The sequence below is a fragment of the Antechinus flavipes genome, chromosome 3 (genome assembly GCF_016432865.1).
Source record: "Antechinus flavipes isolate AdamAnt ecotype Samford, QLD, Australia chromosome 3, AdamAnt_v2, whole genome shotgun sequence".
Classification (NCBI taxonomy): Eukaryota; Metazoa; Chordata; class Mammalia; order Dasyuromorphia; family Dasyuridae; genus Antechinus; species Antechinus flavipes.
Window position 1 is genome coordinate 576,046,717 of NC_067400.1, and position 26,371 is coordinate 576,073,087.

The following is a 26,371-nucleotide window of genomic DNA, read 5'->3' on the forward strand; positions in this document are numbered from 1 at the left end:
GGAGGCTGGGGAAATTGGAAGGGTGACTAGAACCCAAGGGAGGTGGCATGAGCAGCCGTGGCCAGGAAGGATCTTGGGGGGAGGGAGTGTGGATAACGAGACATCCCCCATCTCTTTCAGCACAACATGCCTTTCTGGCGGATCACAAACCACGGAGACCTTGTGTCACTCCACCAAGCCCTGGAACTGGATTTCCTATAAGGATGGGAGCTGAGGTGCCAGCCCCATGAGCCCTTCTCCTCCCCACGGGGGCACTCTTCTCTCCTCGGAATGAGACACGAGCCCAGCTGGAGCCCAGGGCAGGCCGGGACAGTTTGTTTTCTCCAGGAGGGGCATCCATCCCAGGGCACACCCTGGTAGCAAAGCAGGCGACGGATGGAGAGAACGGCAGTCTCACCTTAGTTACAGTGATTTAATTCTCCTTTTGTTTTCTTTAAAAAAGAAAAAAAAAAAATCCCTGAGGCAGAGTTGTGCTCAAATGTAGTGTGTGATGGGAAAACACAGTGCTGTTAACTTGTGGTCAATAGGTTAGAAGCAGAAAACTCTTGTGACCTCTCTCCGTCCTTTGTAGTCTATTTAGCTATTGAATTTATTCCCGGTGAATGGATGTGTTATTTTTATAGGTCAGGGTCTGGTCTCTGAAGCAGATTTTCTCTTTGTCCCTTCTTTAGTAAGCCAAAAGTTGGGGAACAGGATAGATTTTCTTGGAAAACATGAAATGAATCATCTCTGATCTCCATTACCCGTGCCAGTAGCTTTTCCTTGGCCCCTTTCTGTTCTCCACCTTGAGGTTGGGGCTCCCTGCCCTCCTCCCCAGCTGTCCTGAACCATCTCTCATTTGGGCCTGCCCCCTCCTGCTGAGGTCACCCACTGTAGGGACTGGTCCTTAAGGAGCTGTAGGGGGGAGGCACCAAGCCTCTGCACTATAGAGCGCCGCCCCCACAAGTGACCTTCTGTCATGTGATGCCTGTTCTAAAAACATCTTCTCTATCCCTGAGCCTCCCTTGCCAAACCCAGGAGAAACAGCCCTGATTCCTACCCGCCCCGTTCCACGGTGTCTGCCCGAACCCCACATCTGCCAGGCATCTGGCCAGGCCGGAGCAGCCCAGGAGAAGGCCCTGTCCCTCTCTGCACGTGTCCCATCTCGGTGGTGCCCTGGGCCTACTCTTCTCCCTCTCTCCCAGTCCTCGTCGCTGCCTCCTCAGGCTGGACCACCAGCCTCCTCTCGATCTCTGCCCACACCTCCGGGGCAGCCCCTCTTCTACCAACAGCCACGGGGACATAGCCCAGGCCCCTTTTCTCTGTGTAGATGCTGCTGCTGGGCCCGGGCGCTGCACTAGGCCCTTGGACCTGAAGCAGGGTTAGCCCCAACGTCCAAGGGCTGGTGTTTGCTCTCCGTTGGTTAAGCTGCAGGAATGCCCGGCCTTTGGGCTATTGCTGGGACCTGATTTTCCACTGGCTCCCAGTTAGATGGCATCTTTAGGGCTCCCTCTGCCAGGCTGGAGATCCTGGGGAATACCTGATAGAAGAGGAACGGCTCAGTCTGCCTCCTGACCCGTAGCCTCCTTGGCCTCCGACCAGACAGGAGCCTGGCTGGGGGCTTCAGAAGGCTCTGTTGCCTCTCTTCCGGAGGGCTGCAGTCTGCCAGCCTAAGGGAGAGGCCCAACCCTGCCCGAAGCAGGACCAAGAAGCAGAGGGGACACTGGCCCTAGGACAAAAAGGGCCTGGATCCTAATGCCCTAAGAAGCTGCCCCCTCCATCTCTCAGAATTGGCGGAAGGCTCTCAGTCGGATGCACCTTGACCTGCAGAGCGACATTAGGAAGATGAGCTTCCCTTCTCTCTGGTTCCAAGCTTCTTCCGCACCTACCCCTGAGGATGCCATGCCGTGGACTGGGCAAGAATAGTAGAGGGATCTGCCCTTAACCTTCCAACACCTGTCACCCTGTAGAGAGTTCTCCACTCCTGTGACGTAGGGAGCCTAGAACCCTGGGAGCTTCCTCCCGTTACCGAGGCCGAGTCCATTCCTGGCCAATAGCAGGGTGTGGGTTGTTCCCAGGTGAACTCTTGACTTTGCCCAGGGAGGAAGCTCTCTCACCTGGAGGGCAACTGGGCCACTCCCATCCCCTTGGCCCCTGCCCCAAAGGGGAGGCTCAGAGGAGTCTGCCCCTACTTTACCACTTTGCAGTGTTCTCCCTACTCAGCACACACATCCCTTGTCTCCACGAGGAATCTTTGTAATGGAGAGATCTGTGTGTTGGGCTGGGCCCGAGAGGGCCGGAGCCAAGGAACGCTCTGAATCCTTTAGTTGCTAATAGTCTAATGGAACATGCCCGAAACCCTTTGTATTTGAGACAATCCCCCACGGAATTAGCCAAGTGAACGACACTTCCACCAGACATTGGTTCCCGTAAAATGGGTCCAAAAACTCCCCCTGGTGATCCGGAGCCATAGGGAGACCCCGGGCTCATAGTGTAGCTTCACTCCCGAATGTAAAACTGACCGTGCCTTAGCGTCACCATGTCCAGAGCACTGACAGGGCAGTCCATGTGTCCGTGAGATGGAGTGGCCCCCGGCTAGCCCACACACCTGCTTAGGCCCCCTCCACAATGTGCGGATCTGCTTTGATTTGGTTTTTTCCCTGCGTCCTCCACCGAGAGGTTGGTGCAGAGGGCGGCCATCCTCGCTCCAGGTAGTGCTCTCCAGACCTGCTTCCTTGGAAGTGTAGGTTGGCAGCAGATTGCATTTGAGGGGAAATGCTGGTGACCGCCGGGCTCTTCCCAGCCAGAGTGACTGTGTGGGTGCTGCCAGAGCCCGGGAGAACTACGGGCCGCAGACCATGCACGAGCACGACTGTCCCCCCTCCCGGGAGCCATGCTGGGCAGAGGGCCGCAGCGGGCCCTGTGAGGGCAGTCTCACTTTGCAGAACTTCCCAGCCCCAGAGATAGATTTCATTTCTCACCATTCCTTGTTTTTTTATTCGTTCAGAAACTGAAGCATTCAAACTATAGAAACCAGATTTGAATCCCAGGAGGTCTCAGGCCACAGGAAAGAAATTGTCACATCCCGACCCTGGGTGATCCCGGTGGCAGTGGTCCAGTCCTCCCTTTGTTCCCTCTCGGAAGACTGGAAAGCAGAACTTGGCTAGTCCCTAATGCACTGACAGGAACTATCACCCTTAAGAACTGATTCTGCTCAAAACTGGATTTTCCCTCTGGACTTGAGATGCCTCAAAGTAGGAATACACATTGGATTTGGAATATTTATGTGACCGAGGGCATTCGTGGCTGTAGATTCCTTGACCATAATGTTATATGTAATGGGAACTATCTTATAAACTTGAAAAAAATAAAGTTTTTATTTTCTATACAATTGACTTCCGGCCCATCTTCTAAAGGGACATACGAGCATTGGGACATAAGCCACTGACTGCCAGGCTCAGCCAGGGCAGAAGTCAATTGTCTTGGTCCTTCCCAGATGCTGCCTGTGGGAACGGACCAAAGGGAGCTTCTGCCCTCCAGTCCTCCCCCGAGTGCTCCAAGCAGAAGACCACTCCCCAGTGTGACCTCCCTCACTCAGTCCTTGCACTACTAAGACTGTGTCATGTCTCTTTCCAGCAGGGCAAGAATCTGCCCCAATTGGCCAGCAGAACGGAGACCCAAGGGCTCCTGACTCACATGGCTAATTAATGGTGGGGCCGCAAGCACTGATTAATGGGGGATTTGTTGAATAATTAGAGGAAAATTTAAAACCCAGCAAGGCTCCTCCCCAAGGGGTGGCTGGTCACAAGAAGCTCTACTGAGGGCAGGGGCCAGAGGGAAAGTCCATCCAAAATAATACTTGGTTTCTTGTTGTGGCTCTTCTGTTTCTGGCTCAGTACAACCTCCAATATGTCCATTTTCCTCTCTACACCCATTTCCTGTTTGTGTTTTTAAAGAAAAAGGGAATGGAATGGATAATTTCTAAAATTCCCTAGCAGGAACCAGTTGCTACAGCAGTCCTGGACTCCCAGGCCTGAGAAAAGGCCATCTGTCCCTAACATGTGAGGGCTGCTGCTGGTTCTTTTGGGGGTGAGAGGCTTCTCCTTGAGGCAGGCAGATCCCCACCTTTCTAGGAGAGCCGGGCTCAGGCACAGCACATCCGGAGCCCTTTCTCCAGCCACAAAGAATGATACATTGGTTTGTAGAGCCAGGGGTCTTCCCAGCCTGAACAGGCTCCTGGAGGGAGCACTGTCAGGGCCTGGGGACCACAGCAGAAGGGGCCCCCAAACTGCAGTGACAAAAGGCGCTCTGCTGAGGGAATGTGGGTGCCAAACCAGCCACTGCTTCTGTGGGCGACGCCCCGCCAGCACCCAGGCCTGGGGTGCCAGAGCCAGGGTGCTCAGCCCTCCCACGCCCCAAAACAGCCTTTATGGCTGGCGTGTGGCCCGCCCCCGGTGGAGAGGACTGCGCTGCGTCTGTCCCGGACCTGCGTCCGGTTGCCTCGGACCGGTCCGATACAAAGAAGCGGGGCCGACTTCAGAGGTTTTAATAAAACCCACAACACTGAACAACAGACTCTCCCGAACACAAGCAGCATCTCTCCATCCCGCCCAGACAGAAGGGACAAAGAAAAGACACAAACAGTCCTCGAGGCACGCCTTGGTCATGGTGTGAGGGTCACAGGCACCTGGACTGGCACTGATAGTTGGCCCTTCCCGGCTCCGGCAGAGGGAGGCACGGCCGGCCATGGGCGCTGCCCAGGCACACTGGCACACCCTCCCCCGCCCCAGAAGCTTGGCCGGGAACACCACCGACCACAGAAGCGCTGACCCAAAAGCGGGGGGTCCGCCTTCCCAAGTCCCCCGGCCCCAGAGGCCTCGGACACTTCTCCCATCTCCAAGGAGAAGCCAGAGCCAGCCTCCCCAGCCTGGGCCCGTCCCGGCTCAGAGGTGGCCGTTCACTCCCTCCCTCTTGGCGGGGGCGGCTCTGGGGAAGAAGCACTGGGCGAGTTTGGCCATCCGCCTGTTCTGGCGCCAGTCCTGGGGGGCGAAGCTGCGGCTCCCGTCGCCTTCGTCCAAGGCCGTCGCCGGGCGGCTGGGGTGCAGCCACCGGTAGTAGGCGCCACGCAGCCCCAGGCCCAGCAGGAAGGAGAGCGCGGCCGAGGGGAGCAGCCCCGGCAGCAGGGAGGGGCTGGGGAGTGGGACGTTGTGGGCCAGCCAGGTGCCGCCCAGGAGGGCGCTGTCCGTCACCAGGAAGCCAAAGTGGATGACGCCGCGGCTCAGGGTGCTCCCCTCCGACACGTTAAACCAGGAGAAGTAGAGGATGACGGCCACGGTGCCCCGGAACAGCCACTCGGACGCGGCGCCCGCCATGAAGTCCGTGTTCTGCAGCCACACCCAGAGCAGCAGGACCCCCCAGAGGGTCAGGAAGTGGATGGCGACGTACCTGGGCCAGACGGTGGAGAAGAGGGCCAGCGCCACAATCCGGGGGCACAGCAGCAGCAGGTTCCAGAGGAAGTAGACGGCAGAAGGGAGGTAGCCCGGGGAAGGCTTGCTGGGGAGGCAGCTCCGGAGGGCCCGGTAATAGTCCAGCAGGGCCCACGCGATGCAGACAAAGGAGGTACCGATGCCCAGCCCTGCAAAGTGTGAAGGAGCGCTGAGCCTCGGCGCCTCCGGGGGGCACGGCCCACGTCTCGCCACTGCCGGAGAGCCTCCAAACGGGAGCGGCCGTCCCGAGGGAGTCCCGCCCCACCCCGGCTGGGCCCACGCGGCCAAGGAAATCCCTGGGGGCTGTTTCTCAGGTGAAGGGTCCAGCTCAGTCCCAGCTTTCCTAGGCCTACCTCGGGGCCAGAAGGAAGACGAGGAGGGAGGTTGGACAGGGCAGAGGGCCTCCCAGGATTCTTCTACACAACTGAACTACACAATTTTTTCATGGTGTCCAAGAACCAAAATAACCTCAAAACGTGTAATATTCCTCAGTGCCCTGTGAGCTGGCTGCAGGCTGCCCAGCTTGGGAACCTTGCCTCTGGGCACTCTTGTCCCTTCCTACTCCAGACCCTGACCCAGTGCTGCAAACTTCAATGAGAGAGAAGGGCTTTCCTAGGCCCAGGGCCTCTCTCCAAGGAGCAACCAACTCCTTTGGGCTTTTGGAGACAAATATTTTGTTATTTACTGGGACCAAAAATTCTGCCCTCTACAAGGAAAACCTCAGTGTGCCTGGTAGGCCAGGCCCTCGACCCCAGGGGTGTGCCGGTGAGCCCAGGCTCATCCTGTTCCTCTCTGCCCGGCCCCAGGCTCTCCTAGCTTCCCTGGAAACTTGTTGACCCATTTAAAGGTCAAGCCAGGAATGCAGCCCAGATGTCTGGGCTCCCAGAGCCCTAGGCCTGCCCCACGGAGCCCATCCAGCTGGGCAAGTCTGGGTCATCTTCCCACCATGAACACTTGTTTCTGTAGGATTATATTTGGAGAAATTATCCCTGAGGGTTATGGATCCACCTCTTGACCTCACCAGGTTACCTCAGTGAGCATTTATTAGGCTCCTACTATGTGCAAAGTCCTGGGGACACAAAGCTCACCAGTTGCTGCTGTCAAGGAGCTCACGGTCTAATTAATGCATGAGACAACATGCAAACAACACAGACGAAGAAAATTTCACCAGGATTAATTGGGGTGGAACGGGGGTCTCAGAAAGGTACTGAGATTAAGGAGGACGAAGAATGGCTCCCTGCAGAAGGTCGAACTTTAACAGGACTTGTGGGTGGGCATTCCAGGCATGGGGCCCACAAGGGAAAATGCCAGAGGTGGGAAATGGAAAATCTTGTTTGAGGAGCAGTGAGGAGGACAAGGAGGGGAAGGAGGGCAAAGGTCTAAGGCAGTGGTCCTCTAAGTGTAGTCCAAAGAATTGTTGGGGTCTCTGAAACCCTTTCAGAGGGTCTACAAATTCAAAATCATTTTTTATTTCTAATATAGTAAATAGCTATAAATATAACCCACGTGAACAAAAACTCTTTGAACAGATCCTCGATACTTTTTTAACAACATGAAGATACTGAGAACAAAAGTTTGAGAACCACTGGTCTAAGGCCTTAAAGGTCAAAAGGAGCAGTTCTTTCTCAAGGCACTAGGGAGCCACGGGGCTTTGCTGAGGAGCAGAGCGACATGGCCAGGCCTGTGCTTCAGCAAGCGCGCCGGCGGGAGGGGGGGCTTAGGCCGTTTCTTCCATTGGGATGTTGTAGCAACATCTGAGTCTCCCTGGGAAGCTGGGGTCATTCTCTTTCCTCCCAAACCATCCCTCTCCTGAACTTCCGGACTTTGGTCCTTCCTGCTGCCCGTGTTTGCCCCAGCATCATCCCTGTTTCTCCCTCATCCCACATGGCCAATCAGTTGTCAAATTGCTCACCCTTGTCTTCCCATCTCTTCCCATTTCTCCCCTGTCTATTCACTCTCCTCACATGGCGATGGCCCAGTCTGATCCTTGGACATCTTTCCTAGCATCCAGTGGTGGTCCTGCTCAGGTTCTTCCCTACACTAAGCCATCCTCCAGAGCCCCAGCTAGGGTCCTGATGAGCAGGTGGCACTCGTCCCACTTCCCCACAGGGATGGCCAGAATCCCTCGGTTTGACCTTTAGCCTGGCTTTACTATCCATGGCTCCCCTTCTGGCTCTCTGGACTTCAGCTACCACGACCTTTCTTTCTCAAATTTAACCTCCCAGCTCTAAGCCTTTGCCCAAACTGCACCATATGATCTAAAAGGTACACCCACCCTCCCCTAGGAAGAATCAGCATCCCTCCTAGTTGTCGTCAAAGCTCAGCTCAGGTGATACATTTCACCTCATCATTCTTGATCTCCCCAGCTAACAACCTAAAAACTACTGTTTTTTATTCTGTGTACAGGGTGTCCTAAAAAATCTTAGTGCAGCTTTAAGCTATTAAATGCACTAAGATGTTGAGACGCCTTTATATCTTTAATATACATGTATATAAATATATATATATTATAGTATGTATATGAATGTGTATACTAACAGATATACATATAACACACACCTACACATATAGTATACATACATAGAGTATGTATGACTCTTTATGCATAGACACAAATGTATATGTTTTGTGTTTCTTTCAGCAGAATGTAAACTTCCTGAGAGTAGGAACTGTTGCTTTCTATCTCTACAGCTTCAGTGTCCAGCCCTTTCCACAATATGGATCTTTGAACCCCAACATTTCATTGAACCCTCGGGCCTTCCCCGAGGCCCCTATTCTTGGCAGGGAGTATTTGGGTATGGGGAACAAGGGGGCTTTTGCTTCATCCTTACCATAGGAAACAGGCTTATCCAAGATCCACTTTCTGGAGACCTAGATTCTGGCCTAGGGCTGCTGCTGCCGCAGGATCAGACCTTTGCCCCCCATCCAAGTCCACTAATCGTGCTAGCCTGGAATCCAACCTCCCAATCCCTTCCAAGCCCAAATTTGGGCAGGATGTATGTATCCTTTCTAGCCTGTGACCCCGAGATCTTCATCTGCCTAAAAGAGACAAAATCCCCTTCACTTGACCTCCAAGGAATCTCTGGAAAAGCAAAAACACTAGGATCCTTTGGGGCATTTTCTCCAGCCCTGAAACATGCACCTGCCGCCCCCCTGGGCCTGGGACCGCCTCCCTCCTACTCCTCACCCCCAGCCCCTGTGGCTTCTGGGTCAGCACTCACACTGGTAGTATTCCACTTTGCCCGTGCACAGGGTGATGTGAAGCACCAGGATGAGCTGAGGTGTGGCCTCCAGGAAGGTCTCGAAGAGCCGCAACATACTGATGTCCATGGAAATGAAATTGGCGTAGTCCAGGTCAATCTCAGCCGGCTCCTCCTGCCTCCATAGGGAAAATGCCACTTTCAGGGCCTGGACACACCTGGCAGGGCACCCACAGGGCCAGAATTAGTCCCGTCTTTCCCGAGCAAAGGCTCCCTCATTCCAGCACCCAAATACACCACAGGAGGAGGCTTGGGGATACAGACTCCAGCTGCCCGGCCTGATCCTGGTTGATAACCCCTTTCAGCACATTTTACATCACTCTCTGCTTGAGGACCTTAGGATTTGAGCCTGCACTAGCGGCTTCACGTATTTTGGATTTCACCAATCCTGTAGCAACACTGACTCATGTTGAGCTTGCACTCCACCAAAACCCTCAGACCTTTTCCAAACGAACCGCTATTTTGCTTTGTATTTCCCATCTTGTACATGTGGGGTTGATTTTACTAAGTCAAATGTATCAGCTTCCACTTTTGTCCCTTTTAAATTTCATCTCATTAAATTTGGTCTCACATTCTAATCTGCCAGAATTCAACAATCATTTAGTAAGTGCCTACTATGTACATGGCACCAGGACAGGTTTTGTCTTTCTGTCCCAAATCTGTCACTTGTCCCAGCTTTGTACTGTCTGCAGATTTGAAGAGGAGACCATCTGTGTCTTTAGTCAAGTTACTGATTAAAAATGGTATCAAAGGGCTAAGCAGTCAGCCAACATTTATTAAGGGATTCCCATGTGCCAGGCACTGTGCTAAGTGCCAGGGATACAAATACACAAATGCTGGCACACTCCTTCCAAGTGGACACCGAATCATCCAAGCTGCCCCCAAACTACAGAACTGTTTCAGTTTAGGCCACGTCACTGCACCTCCTCTACAGGAACAGTACGGCACAGTCCAACGGTAAAATCTAAGTATGCTCTATCTACAGCACTCTCCAGATCCCATTAAGAAAATGAATTTCCTTCTAAATAAGGCCGTGCTGGCTCACTGGACCAAGCCCTTCATTAAGCATCCCCCTGACAGGGAGTTCTGTGGACAGGAACAAAGGTTAAGGCCACTGGACTACAACTTGTCTAACAGGAAGCAGTTTGGACCTGAACTTATCGGGTCCTTATGACTTTGGGTGCTTCTGTCCTGTCTTTTCCTGGCAAAGATGGTTCTCTTTGGCAGAGAAAACAGAGCAATACAGTTTGGCATGGGGGTGGAACACAGACCTTGGGGTCAGGAAGACTGAAGATTTGGAGCTGGAAGGGACTTTAGGGGTCAACAGGTCCAACTCTCTCCCTTTACAGAGTTCTAGCCACTAAGTCCCTCACCCCTACTGCAGACTAACTGGACTAATTTTCTACTCCTGCCATCGAGGTAGTTCTCCAAGAGTGGATAGACCTTGTCTTTTTTGCTTATATACCCAGTGGTTTAGCACAGTGCCTGGCCCACAGTACGAATTTAATAACTTTGTCTAGTCTAAAAGGAAGGGGAAGAGAATGACTTTTAAGGTCCCTGTCATCTGTAATTCTAGGATGCTCTGCTAGCTGCCTTCACTCTGGCAGTCTGCAGACCTATCAATCACACCTTTGTCCTACTACTGGAGCTCAAAATTGGGTTACATAAAGTATTAGGTTTAAAAAAAAAAAGAGTTGAATACCAAAGTTTTTTTTGTAATCCTTAACTTCAGTCCCCAGCCTTGATTTACTCTGAGTTTTGCTGGTTTTTCCAGGCCTATTTTGAAAACAAGAAAAAGGTAACCCATCATCAAAGCAATGGGAAGGAGACAGAGCAAATGGGCAGCTCCTTACTTTGGTTTTGTTAACATTTATGCATTTTTGTTTTCAGTCAAAAAGGCAACAGTTTGAATTTCAACAGGGGCCATGACCCATTTGGCCTACACTCATTTAACAGGGAGGGCTCTTCAATTCAAAACCAACAAATTAAGAGCCTCTTGTGTACAGGGCCCTTCACAAGGATCTACCACTCCTAAGAGTCCTATCTGAGACATGGGACAGGTATTATGACCCTATTTCAGAGGTAAGGAAATTGAGACCCACTGAGGAGAAAGATTTGCCCTCCATCACAGAGCAAATGAAACGGACAACAGGAATCTGAACCTGTCGCTTAAAACTATGAGAATTCTCCAAAAATGTATCCATCTAGTCCAGGGGCTGAAGAAGTAAATTCGAGTAAAAGTCCACAAATAAAATGTTGTTCTGGTCCCTGGCAACATCACAGACAAGAGAGACTTATCACTTTTTTTTTTAATTCCACCATCTTTGCTCCCAAGGACACCATGATGACTGCACTGAGCTGGAAGAATGACATTTCTCTAAGTCTTACCAGACCTCACCCAAGTCACAAATGGCAGGCTGAGAATGCAGCAGGCTTGGCAGCCAGCACTGCCCACTCCTGCAAAGCATGTCTAAGCCACAAACAATGGGGAACTGGACAGTCACTGGCCCATCTGCCACCGACTCGCTGGGTCAAGAAGTCCCTCTTCCATCTAGGTTTTGCAAAGAGGTAGATGAGGTGATCCCAGAAGTCTGTTCCAGCTTCCATGTTCAGAGTAACTGGCATTTCTATAGTGAGAGGCAGCTTGGTACAGCGGAGCAAGACTAAGTGACCTTACAATTCTAGCCGACATGTCCTGGTTGGGTAGGAACATGAGCGAGCCATCTTACTTCTAAGGGGAATGGGAGAAAGAGGGAAAATAGATGACTGATAGACAGGAAGACAGGCCGAACACTTCTTCAGATGTCAGGTCTCCAACATAACTTCTCTGCCTCCTTGTCTCCCCCGAGGCCAGGCTTTACAGGTCCCAGAGGGAAGCTAGCAAGGGCTAGCATAGTCTGTATTTTCAGCATTTTAATTCTTAGGATCGAGCCCTTCTCAAAGGGCTTAAATACGCTTATCTAATCTAAACTGAAGATTTAGAACACTGAACACGCCCCGGCTGTATGACCCTGGGCAAGTCACTTAGCCAAGCAAAAAAAGGTTAGGACTTAGAGCTCAGAGCTGGGGAATGGGGGGCAAGCTTGCCAAAGGTTTAGGACAAAGGCGGCCTCTGGCACCTATCAGTCCCAGCTCTGGATTGGAGCCGGTAGTAGTGGTGGTTAGTAGTTAGTAGTAGTGAGTAGTGTTGTAATAGTAGTGATGGTAATAGTAATAGTGGTGGTAGGAGTAAGGACAGTAGCAGCGGGAGCAGCAATAATGACACTAAGAGATTCTCCTGAGGGCAGCTGGGTGGTGCAGTGGATAGAGAGCTAAACCTGAAGTCGGGAAGACCCGAGTTCAAACCCAGCCTCAGACAGTTTGTGGCTGTGTCACCCTAGAAAAGTCACGCAAATGCTGTCCGCCCCGGTTTCTCTGGGTTATGGAGCACTGAATAAAAGGAAGCGCTTCGCAAAGTGCCCGCGCATAGTAGGGGCTCCGTACATGCCTGCGCCCTTTCCTTGCCCGCCTAGAAGAGACAAAGACCCAAAGTGTCACAGCCTCCCCCAGGCGTCATGTGACAGAGAAGGAAACTGAGGCTCGGGCGGGCGGCGCGGGGACTTGCCTATGCAGGTAGCCCAGGTGCAGGAGGTGCAGCAGCGCCAGGCGGCGGCCCGGGGGCAGGCCCGGGTGCAGGTCGGCGGGGTCTCCGCGGTACCAGGTCCAGCTGAAGAGCTGCAGGACGGCCGAGGCGAGGCCCAGCGTGGCCAGCTGCAGCGCGGCCCACACCAGGCGGCCCTGCCGCGCGTACTGGCCCGCGGCCCACACGTCGGCGCCCAGGTCCAGCACGAAGGCGCCCGTGCCGAGCGCCGTCAGCAACAGGTCGCGGAGCCGGCAGACCCGGGGGGGCCCAGGCATGGCCCCGCTTCCTCCCGCCTCCGCCGGCCCGCTCCGGCTCCGGGTTCTGGCGGCGGGCCGGCGGGCCAGTGAGGGACCGACAGGAATGGGGGCAGGGAAGTCCCGCCCCGTCCATTCCGTCCCCTCCTATCCCCGCGACGTCCCGCCCCTAACATCCCTTGCCCCTCCTCTCCTTTACGTAGTCCCTTCCCTTCCTTTTCCCCCTCCCTCCTCGCCCATTGCTCTAGGGAGTGGGTCGAGGTCAGCAATAAGCCACCCCTCCCCCATGGGACGGACCCCAAGGGAGCTCCTCCCTGGTCCTCCCCTCCCCACTAGGCCCTGGGATCTTTGTTTTTGAACCCGGAGTAGCCTGTTTCTCCCTCGTAGCCAAGGGCTGCTCCTTGTACAAAGCCCTCTCCCTCACGCCTTCATAGAGAAGGGAAACTTTTCTGAAATGTCTAGGGTGCAAATTAACCAAGATGGAAGCCTTTGTTGATCTTTGGTTCTGTCTCCCTCGGGAGTGTGGCCCGCGGAACCCCGACTCCTCCTCCAGGCATCTGATCTCTGGAGGCGCCCCAGATCCGAGGGTCACCCATGCTACAGAACTGGACATAAGATGTCAAGCTGGGAGAGACGTCACCGTCAGTCAGTCCAGAGAAAAGTGAGATTTTGTTAATAAAATAAAGTCACTGCTCGTTAAAACCACGCAGGGAGCCTCAGCTATGGAGGAGTGACTGCCCTTCTCTCCGAGTGCGACACCCTTGGTCCAAATCTCTCTTTTTTCCTCATCTGAAAATGATCTTTTTGGGGAGGAGAGGGGCGGGAAGAGGGCCTGGGAAGGGAAATCAGAGAAGGCTGTAAGTCAGTCAAATCCACAAGCATTTATTAAACACCTACTATGTGCAGGCCCGCAGGCTTAAGCCTGGGAATCAGAAGATAAAAGGCCCTGGAGGCAAACAAGACACGACTTTCCCCAAAGATGCCGTTTTGGCTGAGATCTGAAGGAAGCTAGGGACAGCCGGAAGTGGAGAAGAGGAAGAGGTTTTCAGGCTTAAGGCACAGAGCCAAAGCCTGGAGTCCAGAAAAGGGCCCAGGCAGGGTCCTGGCCTCTGGGTTGAAGCCTGCAGTCAGGAAGCCCTGAGGTTCAAACCTGCCTCAGACACTTATTAGCTGAGTGGGCCCGATTTACTTCTGTCTGCTTAGTCTCCTTTTAATTGGGAATAATAACGCCTCCCGCCCAGGGTGGTTGTGAGGATCAAATGGAAGATGTGTCAAGGGCTAGCACAATAGTCACTCACATGGTAGGCACACAGAGGAGCTGAATAAATCCTCCCTTCTTTGAGGTACTGCAAGGAGAGCCCTGTCCCTGAATGGCAGATTACTGGAGAGGGGATTGGGAGGGGGGAGGGCCAGGGTCGAAGGGCTTTCTCAGTCCACTGCTCTTTCCACACGTGCCCCTGACTCCCCAGCAGCCCTGCAGCTTTCGGCCTCAGCTTGTGTCTGCTCTGGGCCCTCTCCCCACAATGCTTCTCTTCTACTGAGGAGCCAGGGCTCGGATCAAGTGAAGCCCCATCATCAGGCAGAGGAAGAGCAGGGGCCCTGACAGGCCACAAGCGGAGCCCGCCACCTTGATGCACCTTTCATAGTTTGCAAAGTCCACCTCCCTCATGGCACACAGGTGCTCTGCCCGGCAGTCCTGGTCACAAGGGTCCAAGTCATAACTGACAGAGTTGTACTGGTAGTATCTCTGCAGGGCCCGGTTATCCCGCGTGATGTGGTCCAGCACCTGCTGCATGGAGGCTGCTGAGCCGTCCCGGGCCTGAAAGGCTTCTGTCAGTCGGTATTCTTGGTCCCACCTTGGGGCCTGCAGGTTGGCCTGGGTGAGGTTTAAATAATAAGTCACCATGTCCTGAAGGGGCAAGGAGAGCAGCCAAGTTAGCTAGGATCTGGTGAATGGAGAATGCTCCAGTTCTCTCCTCCTCCATCCCCTCTACCTCTTTCCCTCACCTCTTCCTACTCTCCTTCTTCCTCTTCCATCTCCTCCTCTTTATCCTCTTCCTCAAACTCCTCTTCTTCCTCTTCATCTATCTCTTCCTCTTTCTCTGCCTCAAATGCCTGGTAGCACTTAATATATATTAATATATATAAATAATATAGGTATTAATATAATATCCCAAGGCTTCTTCAAACCTGACTCCAGGCTCAGCACTCAATCTAGCTATGATTACTCTCATATGACAAATGAGGGGGAGATGGAATAAGAATAAGAATTTAGATAGCTCCTATTACAAACCAGGCGAGTTTTACAAACATCATTTCATTTGACGCTCACAACCCTCGGGAAGTAGGTGCTGTGATTATCCCCATTTTTACATTTGAGGAAACCAAAGTAAATGGATGAGAAGAGACTTGCCTAGTACCATGCAGACCTGAGACTAGACTTAAACCCAAGACTTCCTGACTCCTGTCTGAGGCAGGGCATACAATCCACTGAGCCACGAGCTCCCTTAGAGCTAAGAGGTTCCTTACCAAAATATTGGCCAAATATGGCGGGGTTGTGAATTGTGGGAGTAGAAACCCAATGCTGGAGGCTGGGCCACTCTCCCTCACCCTTCCTATTACTTGTGACCAGGGAACCCTTCTCAAGGGACTTCCAGTGACCACCCTAGCCTTTTGCCCCAGTTCTCATAGGGGATTCCCAACATCAAAACTGGATTGCCAGCTTACAGAGGCACTACCAGCCCCATCTGAGGCTCTAATAAGAAGGGCTGAGGGCCGCCACCACAGGGATGGCTGTGTAAGCAGATCAGAGCAGAGGCAGGGGAAATGCTGGGTGTGGAGACAAAAAACAGATTTTGTAACTCATACTGGATGGGGTGAAGAAGGCATTAGCTGGCAGTTTTGTACAACGTCACATCCATCCCAGTTTCTCTGCTAACATTGACTACTGTCCAAATTCAGGCCCTTTTTATCTTCTTCCTGGACTATTGCAACAACATCTTAATTAGCTTCTTTCCTCATATCAATCCAAACTCAAAGCAGTCAAACAGGCTTCCTAAATCACAAGTTTGCCCTACTCAAAAACCTATGGGGGCCCTTGTGGCCTCTAAAATAAAACACAAATTCCTCTGCTTAGAACTGAAAGCCCTTTCCCACTGGCTCCCACCTCCTTCCTAGATTCATTACACAATATTCCCTTATTCCAGTCCAATTGACCCATTTACTTACCTGAAGTTGTAGAGTGACTGGATCATAATCCCAGACTCGGATCCCGGGATTATTAGCTCCATTGTTCACCCCAGGAAGTGTTGTTTTCCAGGGAGTCACCCCAGGAGCTAGAAACATGACACTTATGGGGCTTCCTTTAAGGAAGAAGGCAGAGATGAGAACGGTTCAAATTTCTTACACTCATATTCAAGAACGTCTAAAATCTAGCCCCATTCTACTTTTTTTCTTTTAAATTTTTCAATTAATCAATATCTGTTTTCTTTTCCAGCCTTATGTTATAGTGGTCCTTTCTATATGTTTTAAATTACAGCCAACTTGACTACTCACAACCCCCCCTAAGGCTACCTTTGCTCTCATTATTCCCTATGATGAGATTACCCTCTTCTAATCTTCTCCTATTGAATTTTTTTATCCTTTAAAACCTTCTTCAAATGCTAACCTCCTTCAGGAAAGTCTCCCTCTTCAATTTTCCCGGATAGTATTAACCCTTCTTCCCTTGTATTCCAGAACAGTTTCTCATTTCTGGCATTCATTTCTACAGATGTGTCTTATTCTTCCCTATCTGACCACATCCTCCATAAAATGGGGTCCAAACTAGCTGTGTGATCCCAGGCCAGGCACTTCATCCTGTCTACCTCAGCTTCCTGTTCTGTAAAATGAGTTGGAGAAGGAGATGACAAACCACTCCAGTATTTTTGCCAAGAAAACCCTGAATGGGTTCACAAATAGCAAGATACGACTAAAATGACTAAACAACAAATTGAGACAATTCCCTGACCAAAGAAATCCTTGCAGTTTAGGAAGGAAGGCTACTTGACAAAGGGAGAAGATGCAGCTCCAAACTCCCCTGGAGGACAGAACACCTGCCTTTGTCATCATAAAACATCCGGAAACTGTCAGTGTGGTGATGACCAAAGAACTGGCCGGCTATCACACCATGGTGCTTCCTGATGATTTCCATGTAGCGGTGATTGAAGCTGGGCCGGAACCAGGCTTTGCTTCGGGTCTTCTCAAAGAAGCCAGGAGGCACGTGGCCAATAACATACACCTGACAAGGGAAAGGTTCAAGTTCTCTGGGGTGCCAAAGGGGAAGACTCAGAGATATGCTTCTGCCCTTCCTGAACCTCCTACACCTCTGCCTGTTGGAATCCTGGGCTTCCTAGAAAGCCACAAAGTGGGCTGAGCTTCTTCCATTTGTAAAAATCTTCACGTGGAACTGGGAGGACCACTTACGAGGGACGCCGTAGCTTAGAGTCCCATCAGCTATGGCTTGGACTGGTCCCTTCCAACTTTGAGACTCTGAGAAGGGTGACAGTACCTTGGGGCAGCTTGATAGAACACTGGAGAGCCATTGGAAAGGTCTGGAATCAGGGAGATGAGTTCAAATATGACCTCAGACACTTACTAGTTGTGTGAGTCTTAACTAGTTTTCCTCAGTTGTAAAATGGGTGATTTGTGCACAAAATGGGTACTATCTAAATGCGTATATTCTATTCCTCCCTTTCTGGAAACCCTCTCTGATTGTCCTAACCTAAAGATATCTCTCCCTTTTCTGAATTTGCCACTTGGTGGGCAGGGACCACTACATACTTATCTTATTACCTAGGCATGAACCACTGGCCAAGTGCCCTAGGATTTAGAGGGCTTTAAAACCAATATAAGTCACCTTCATAACATCTTCCTCCTCCTCCTTTGTAAAGAGCCACTCTTTACAAATTACAAAATTCTTTATTGCATTTTAGATAAATAGATTAGGATAACAACCCTCAGGGATGTAGGTGCTATTACTATCCCATTTTAGAGATAAGGAAAGGAGGCTGAAAGACTTGCCCAGGGGTATAGTGTTTCTAAATGACTTAAGATAGGATTTGAACTTTTTATCTCTGTACTCTACCCACAGCACCACCTACTTATCTAGAATGCCACTGTGGCTTAAAAAAAAAAAAAATCATTGTGGACTTTTGGCAGCATTAAGAGCACAGTATCCAGAATGAAGAACTGGTTCACATGCACTCTGCCCCAGTCCAACAACATCTGAGGAATTGTGCTCGTTCTAAGCACAACATTTTAGGAAAGACATGAAGAAGAAGAAGACATTGATGTCATCTACAGGAAAACCAAGGGGATTGAGGGAACTCCACATCAAGCCACAGGAAGATCCACTGAAGAAACTGGGGCTACTTAGTCTGGAGAAGAATAAACTTGAGGAAGGGGAAAATTAGAATTATTTTCAAGTAAAAAAGGGTTGTTAGAAAAGAAAGAAAGTTGGCTTCTTTTGGATGGTCCCAGATAGTAGAATGAGGATCAATGAGTGGAAGCAGAATAGAGGGAGAGAGAAATATATATATACATATGCATATATATGTATATGTGTGTGAATAAAAACACATGCATAATTAATCCATCCACAAGCACTTATTAAGAATCTTCTATATACCAGGCATTATGTTAAATGTTGAGGATACAGAGACAAAAGCCAGATTTAACATATGGAAAAAGGTTCCAAAAATTAGAGTTGTCCATAAATGAATGAAACTTCTGCAGTGGAGATCTTCAAGTAGAAACTTAGGAATGCTAAAGTGATTCCTAGTAAGATACAGATTACAATTGAGATTTTAATAACTGATAATAATAGTTATCATTTATACAGCCCTTTAAATTTACAAAGTGCTTTCACATTTATCTCATTTCAGCCGCCCAACAATCCTGGGAGGTTGGTGCTATTATTCCTACTTTACAGATGAAGAAATTGAGGCTGAAAAAGTTAACCAGTGTCATGCAACTAGTAAATGTCTAAGACAGAAAGTAAACTCCAAACTAGCACATCTAAGTTTATTGGACCACCTGGCTGTCTCAGAAGAACATTGCCTTCCTTATCTCTGCATGTTCCTCAGGAGCAGACAGTTGGTTCTTAGTGAATGCTTACTAAATGGAGGAGAGGACAAAAGAACAGAAGGAAGCCGGGCCTTGTAGCTACCTCTTCAGAAGGAGCCAAGGAAAGCCATTTATTTACCTTTTCTCCTTCTCTGGATGCATTGGTCAGCACATCATCCAGCCACTGAAACTGGCTCCCGGGGTCATCTAGGTCGGCTGTCTGCTCGTTGCTGCTGTAGTACAGATTGGTGTTGAGAACTACGACCCGCCCAGTCCTGTTTGGCCCAGGCAATCTCTCTGTATAGAAAGCTCCTGGGGGAACACACCAGAGAGAGAAGGAGCTGAAGAAAGGGGTACAGGGGCTCCTGGTTACACATGTATGCAGGCCTATACTCATCTCTTATTTCAGCTCTAAGTGGAAACAGAGCAGGAGGCCAGAGGTCAGGAGCATTGGTTTTAGGCCAGGTTCAGGACTTAGTATCTGCTGACCCTGGGCCAGGCCCTTTCTCTCTTCTCCATCATTTTCCTCCTCTGGAGCAGGCCTTCTTAAGCTTTTTCCTCTCTTGACCCCTTTTTTGCTGAGAAACTTTATGTGACTCCGGGTATATAGGTATATAAAATAGGAACACAAATCAAACATTTGTTGATAATAAATCATACTTTCATGACCCCTACATTCAGACATGAAGTCCTAGATGGGGTCATGCCCCACACAGTTTAAGAAGTTGGGCTCTAAAGGCTGATTGCTTGGACTAAGGCGATCCCTTAGGGCCTTCCTATGCTAGCATTCTAACTCACTTAAGGACATGTGGACTTGGTCCTCTGTTCCATCTTTCTTTGTCTTATCCCTTCCCAGGGACCATATGACTTCTACCAGAAACCTTGCTGATCCAGGGTATCAGTGCTCCTGGTGCAGCCAAAGTGCTGCCTGCAAAAATGTTGCAACACTTTTCTGTCTGGAGATGAAAAACTCAGAAAAATATCAACTTGATTTTATTTCTCTCACCACACCCTCCCCCCCAAAAAAAAATCTGCTTTGGATCCAAGAGCCCTCAAATTAAGGAAGCAGACACATTTTTCTGGCTTTCAAATAAAAAGCATCTCAGTCACTGAGTGACTGCCAGCATTCAGGCCTAAACTCAATGAACTTCATTATCAATGAGGTTCTTTTGAAAAAATTAATTAATTAATTTTTTGCACACATTGCTTTATAAATCATGTTGGAAGAGAAAAATCAGAGCAAAAGGGAAAAACCATGGGACAGATTAAAAAAAAAAGGCAGAAAAAAGAAGTGAACATAGCATGTATTGATTTGTATTCAGTCTCCTTAGTTCTTTTTCTGGATGCAGATGGCATCTCCTATCCAAAATCTACTGAGATTGCTTTGGGTCACTAAACCACTGAGAAGAACCAAGTCTCTTATAGTTTATCATGGCACATTTTTGCTGTTATTGTGTATAAGGTATTCCTGGTTCTGCTTGTTTCACTCAGCATCAGTTTGTGTAAATCTTTCCAGGCCTTTCTAAAATTACCTTGTTCATCATTTTTTTGAATAATAATAATATTCCATTACCTTCATATATCATGTCAATGAGGTTATACAGAAGGGTCTCAAATACTCCCCCAGAAAGGGAGGTAGAGCATAACCAAGGGAAGAAATGTGATTCCAATACCTGGCCTGGGTATTTCCTAAGCAATATATGACAGGTAAAGGGCTAATGACCAATAAGTATTCTTCCCTGCCCCAGCCTGCTTATCCTTCTCTTTTCCTTCTCCCCTTCTCCATCCCTGCTTTCTGGGGATAGAAAATGTGAGGTGGCTACATTTGTAGCCATGTAGACTCTGCTGCCTACAGAGATCTGTAGGCTTCAGCTTCGCACTGCTGCATCCATTTAGTGGTACTCTCTAGTTTTCTTGTTTTGTTTTAACTCATTTTCAAGTCATTATGATAGTATAATTTATATGTATGTGAACAGGAAGAATGCATTTTTCTGAAATTTGAAATAAGACTGCAACCCAAGTACAAGGCTGGGCAATAAGATGGTCCTGGTACCTTGACACCTACAATATGTTCCCCTCTGCTCTAGGCAGGCCCACATTTTCAGCACCAGCTTCAAGGTAACTCTTTGTGATAACTATTGTTTTTGGTTTTTTGAGCTCTGAAGTTAGTGGGTTTGGTACTAAGCTTAAATTCTACCTGGGCTAGGAAACAAAAGAAAGTGCCCTTCCTACTGAGTGGGTGCCCATCAATTGGAGAAGGGTTGGGTAAATTGTGGCATATGAATATTATGGAATATTATTGTTGTGTAAGAAATGACCAGCAGGATGAATACAGAGAGGCTTGGAGAGACTTATATGAACTGATGATGAGTGAAATGAGCAGGACCAGGAGATCATTACATACTTCAACAACAATACTATATGAGGATGGACGTGGCCCTCTTCAACAATGAGATTAATCAAATTAGTTCCAATAGAGCAGTAATGAACTGAACCAGCTACACCCAGGTAAAGAACTCTGGGAGATGACTATGAACCACTACATAGAATTCCCAATCCCTCTATTTTTGTCCGCCTGCATTTTTGATTTCCTTCACAGGCTAATTGTACACTATTTCAAAGTCCGATTCTTTTTGTACAGCAAAATAACTGTATGGACATGTATACATATACTGGACTTAACTTATACTTTAACATATTTAACATGTATTGGTCAATCTGCCATCTGCGGGAAGGGATGCGGAGAAGGAAGGAAAAAGTTGGAACAAAAGGATTTGCAACTGTCAATGCTGAAAATTTTCCTATGCATATATCTGTTTAATAAAAAGTTATAATAAAAAAAAGAAAAGAACATGCCCTTCCTCTGGCCCCACTCTGCCATTTCTATAATTCAGAAGGGGCCTCATTGAAAGGCTTCAGAGGTCACACATCCTATCCCAGATGTGGGAAAAACAACTCAAGTTGCATATGGGTCAGCCCATAGTCACATCCTCCATTTTTGCATGTGATGTTGCCTAACTATTATTTTTTCTAATATTCAGTACCTTCTTTGAACTGAGAGATCGATTCATTATTGAGCCACGGCCTCCACAATTCTGCTACTTGGTTGTATATATTGTTGCTTCCAGCTGGAAACTGGTTTTTGGGATGGAAATCATGGTTTCCCAAAGCAGCGTAGACTTTAGTATCTAGGGAGAAAATATAGAGTGAAAATTAAGAACAAAGGATATTCAGTATCTTAAATTATCTTCACTAAAGAGGAAAAGAGATAATATGAATGACTGAACTATAGATGTAATCAAAATCCCTCATGTCATCAATCTGTTTCAGTTCTCCTTTTCCCCACCTCCACTAAAATCCAGCAAAATGATTAAGGAAGGACAGAAGCAGTTGGTTTGAGTTTTCCTGGAATTTGTGTTCTCCCATTTGGCCATGCTCTACTTGAATAATAATAGTCGTAATAAAAATAACTAGCACTTACAGCACTTTATTTATTTGGATAGCAAATGCTAAGTCTGCAAGGCATTCACATATATTATTCCACTGTTATTTTTTTTTTTTTAGTATAGTATATAAATGCTGATGATTTTGCAGATTTATTTTGCATCTAGCTACCTTGCTGTAGCTATTAATTATCTCAATTTAGATGCTAATTCTCTGGAGTATTACAAATATACTATTTTATTATCTTCAAAGAGAGAACACTTTATACATTTAAGGGAGGCAGGGGCACTAAAGACTAAAGTAAGTAAGTCAGGCTTCCCATAGGAAGCAACACAGGAGCTGAGCCTTCAAGGAAGCCAGGACTTCTAAAAGGGAATCAGCAAGATGCAGTGCAGTCTAGGCATGGGGAATGGGGGATGGAGCCTGGGAAAAGGCACCCAGTAGAAGATGGAATGCCCCATATAGGGAAGAGAAAGTAGTCAAGTTTGCCTGGAATAAAGAGTACAGGAAGGGTGGACAAGGAATGCTAAGCAATTAAGTCTTGCTAGAACATCAAAGTTATTATCCTATAATAGAAGGTTGTCATTGCCCTCTAGGAGTGAGCAATCTAAATAACAGAAAAAGACAGGGGTAGATAGAGCACTAGCCCTGGAATCAGGAGGACTTGAATTCAAATGCAGCTCAGACATTTACTAGCTGTGTGACCCTGGGCAAGTCACTTAACCTAGATTGCCTCCAAAAAGCAAATAAAGACACAAGTCAGAAAATCCTGAGTTCTGGTCATAGTTTCAACATTCACTCTGCCTGAAAAAGCCACAAACAATTGGCACCTTTGTTTCCCCATTTTAAAAATGGGGAAACATTAAAACATAAAGCATAAAACATTAAACATAAAACGTTTAAAAAAGGAAATCTTGCAACTCTACTTTCCACTTTTTTGGATGAAGTCAGAGAAAACAAAGGTTAAGAACCAAATGTGTACCTTGGAATCATCTGGACAGATGAGAAAGGAAGACAGTGACCAATGACAATTGAACATAAGGTTTGAACACTTCCCTATAACAGCTGTGATACACACACACATACACAAACACACACACAGATTGATCTCTATATAGATTGATATATGTGTGTGTATGTATATATATATATATATATACACACACACATATATATGCATATATGTGTAAGTAAACATGCAAAAATATATGCACATATGTATATTTATACAAACATGTATACACACACACCCCTAAATATGTACATGTTGTTTCTCAGTTGGCAATGTCATCAGAATCTCATGAGATGAATTCAATTATCTCCATGGAGATGATTCTGGATCCATTTATCCATAGTAGGATGTTTTCCCTTTTATCTTAGAATGCCCAATGTCTGGCAGAGGTCCTGGCACATAGTAGCTGCTGAATAAGTATTTGGTGACTGAATGATTGATGGCTTGATTGATCAAAGAGAGAAGAGAAGGGGCCTTGACCACTCTGTCCATCAGCAAAGAAGCTTCCTGAACTTGTCACCTCACACACCCATCTCAGTGACCTGCTGCAGTGCTAGTGTCCCATTGGCCCTTCCTCTTTAAGATATGTATGGTTCATCTAAGTTCCCAATTCCTCTGCAGTGTCATGTAGAAGTTATGACATCATGCTGAGTCTACTAGAAACTCTTGGTAGCTGAGCTCCCCTGGAGCCTTACTATCCAGTAAGGCAACCCCAGTCTTCCTCTCTGAGTCCCTAGCCGATGTAGCGGCTGCTCCTGAAGCTCTCCTCTCCTCCAGCCTCCACAACCCTTCTTCCCCAAGTCTCTGCTGAGAGCCTCACCTCACACTTCAACAGAAAAGGGCCTTCAGAAAGTTCCCTCTCTCTGACATCATCTCCCACTATTGTCTTCTTCACACCAGTTCCTCTTGGTACAGTGGATCCTGTGGTTTGTCAAGGCCAACTTTTCTGTCTCTGACCCTGTTCTTCTCCAGCAGATTGTCATCATCATCCTTCTCACTCTCATTCTAATCTTCAGTCTCTTCTAACTACTGGCTCTTTCCCTGCTGTCTACAAAAACATTCAAGTGTCCCTGATAATGAAACAAAAAACAATAATCCTCTCACCTTCTCTTCTCAACTAAACTCCCTGAGAAATCCAGAAATCCTTCTAGACCAACTAGGCATAATGGATAAAGCCCTGGGCCTGGAATCAAAGTTCAAATCCAGCCTTAAACTCTTGCTGTGTGCAAGTCACTTAAATCTCTATTTGCCTCAATTTCCTCCACTGCAAAATGGGGATAATACCCACACCTGTCTCACAGAATTGTTGAGAACCAAATGAGGTAATATTTGTAACCATAGGCATATGGTAGGCTCTCCCCTCCCCTCTCCTCTCTCTGCAGTCTGAGCTGCTAGTGACATCCTTTCTGCAGTTATACTTCATCCAGTCTGCATGTCTCTTTTGTGCTATCCTGTACATACTTTCCTTTACAGTATAAGCACTTTGAGGGCTGGCACTGTTTCACTTTATCATTGTATTTCTGATACTCAGCACAATGTCTAGAACAGAGTAGGTGCTTAATAAATGCTTATTGATTGATTGGGAGAAAGAGCCTTTCACCTAACTCTTCTGTCCCACAGAGCCCCACACCTTCCATTAAAATCTGCTCCCCATACCTCATCATGGCACAGAGGAGACGATGGGAGGCCCTTCTAATCCTGCAGAAGTTTTAAGCCTCATGCTAAGGCTGAGGACATGCTGGGCAAGAAATGGATACCTGAAGTCTACAGACCAGTCTCACAGAAAACTGCATCAAGGAGATATATATATATATATAGATATATATATATATATATATATATATATGTTTTTTTTTGGCTGCAGCAAGTCATGGAAATGGTGTACTAAGGCATGGAATAGATGCACATGTGCTGGAGGAAGAGCTACCCACCCTCACGAAATCTCCAGTCTGAGAAACATAGAGCAGGTGTGCAAAAACAAAGAAACCTCATTCTCAATAAGAAGTAGTTCATTAATTGGTTGAATCATACCTGGGAATACTAATTGAATGAGCTCCGTCAAGCGTTTCACTATTTTCAACACGGCTTCTTCTCCCAGTTTCTCATTAGGGACGTGAGGCGTGTCATCGCTGCAAAGTCACCCCAGTACAGAATGTAAGACCAGGGAAAGAGAAGCATTTCTATGGAAAGGGAGCGAAGCCTCAGGTAACTAACTGTGTAATCCATTACGGTAGAGATACTATGCTGGAGACAAGGCCAATGTTTACTCAGCTAGGCTCCTTTGATTAATAGAAGAAAACTCCAGGGGCATACCAGCCTTATCCCCCAAATCCCAGGGACCTAGCCTCAACTCAGGACTTTGGGTAAGAGCTGAGTTACCCCAATAGAGCTGAGGAATTCCCATGAGCCTCTCTCTCCCCTGTCCTGGACAGTACCACCCCTAACCACCATTTATTCCGTCCCTATTATGTGCCAAGCACTGTGCTAAGCATTCAGAACACTAAGTCAAAAATAATCCCTCCTAAAATCTAATAAGGAGTTCATGATCTAAGGAAGCTCATAAATTCCAGGGCTTTAGATTTAGTAGGAAGTAGGCCTTGGGCCCAGAGGGGCATTTTTGGTTTGTTTGGTTTTTTTTCCCTACAATATTGTTTTGACTTTACTCCCTAAAACCAATTTAAGTTCTCAAGTCCATTCAAAACTGCTGGGTGTCTCTGGCAGACCAGGATAAAGGAGTTGTCCTATCAATTTGAACACACACTTTCAGACAATCCTGGCATCAGACAAGATAAGATAGTCCCCTGCCTATCAAAGGATGACACAATCACTAGGAAACAAGAATCCATGACAATTTCTTTATTTCTTGGAGGATCCAAAATTCCTAGGGCATATGTGAAATGAGATCTTCTCTACTTTCTAGCATCTGGTTCTGTTGTCACAAAAAACTAGCCCAACTCAGTGGAAGCCTGAAGAGGCAGGTCAGGTCAGGAGACCTGGATTCTAGAGATTTCTTCTTTTGTAAAAATGAAAGGATTCTCTCCAGCTTAAAACTTATACCATCTCCCACAGAATCATAGAGGCAAACCCCTCTGGGAAAAATCTGTGGACTTTCTTCTCTTCTCTTCTCTTCTCTCTTTCTCTCTCTCTCAGCAATTGGGGTTAAGTGTCTTGCCTAGTCACACAGTTAGGAAGTGTTGTGTCTGGGAACAGAT

General features: G+C 48.1%; 3 protein-coding genes across 5 annotated transcripts in view; 1 reads left to right on the top strand and 2 right to left on the bottom strand.

The window, feature by feature from the left end:
* The window catches only part of EYA3 (EYA transcriptional coactivator and phosphatase 3), a 102,828-nt gene extending 99,458 nt beyond the window's left edge, over positions 1 to 3,370 (top strand). For both annotated transcript variants that reach the window (XM_051988050.1, XM_051988051.1), the window contains one exon: positions 121 to 3,370. In XM_051988050.1, coding sequence (XP_051844010.1) covers positions 121 to 201 — 81 coding nt within the window. In that variant the 3' untranslated portion in view covers positions 202 to 3,370. The remainder of the gene's footprint in view (positions 1 to 120) is intronic.
* A 1,139-nt stretch (positions 3,371 to 4,509) lies between these two features.
* XKR8 (XK related 8) lies at positions 4,510 to 12,671 on the bottom strand. The gene is made up of 3 exons (XM_051988054.1): positions 12,330 to 12,671; positions 8,687 to 8,883; positions 4,510 to 5,614 (listed from the first exon to the last, which is right to left on the bottom strand). The coding sequence occupies exons 1-3, from the start codon at positions 12,620 to 12,622 to the stop codon at positions 4,923 to 4,925; spliced, it is 1,182 nt and encodes a 393-aa protein (XP_051844014.1). The 5' UTR covers positions 12,623 to 12,671; the 3' UTR covers positions 4,510 to 4,922.
* Positions 12,672 to 13,462: 791 nt separating this feature from the next.
* The window catches only part of SMPDL3B (sphingomyelin phosphodiesterase acid like 3B), a 30,006-nt gene continuing 17,097 nt past the window's right edge, over positions 13,463 to 26,371 (bottom strand). The window contains exons 5-10 of one of the 2 annotated variants that reach the window (XM_051988052.1): positions 25,191 to 25,288; positions 21,748 to 21,891; positions 18,843 to 19,015; positions 16,693 to 16,877; positions 15,830 to 15,959; positions 13,463 to 14,510 (exon numbers count right to left, since the gene is read on the bottom strand). In XM_051988052.1, coding sequence (XP_051844012.1) covers positions 14,136 to 14,510; positions 15,830 to 15,959; positions 16,693 to 16,877; positions 18,843 to 19,015; positions 21,748 to 21,891; positions 25,191 to 25,288 — 1,105 coding nt within the window. In that variant the 3' untranslated portion in view covers positions 13,463 to 14,135. The remainder of the gene's footprint in view (positions 14,511 to 15,829; positions 15,960 to 16,692; positions 16,878 to 18,842; positions 19,016 to 21,747; positions 21,892 to 25,190; positions 25,289 to 26,371) is intronic. The other variant, XM_051988053.1, reaches the window with a different exon arrangement.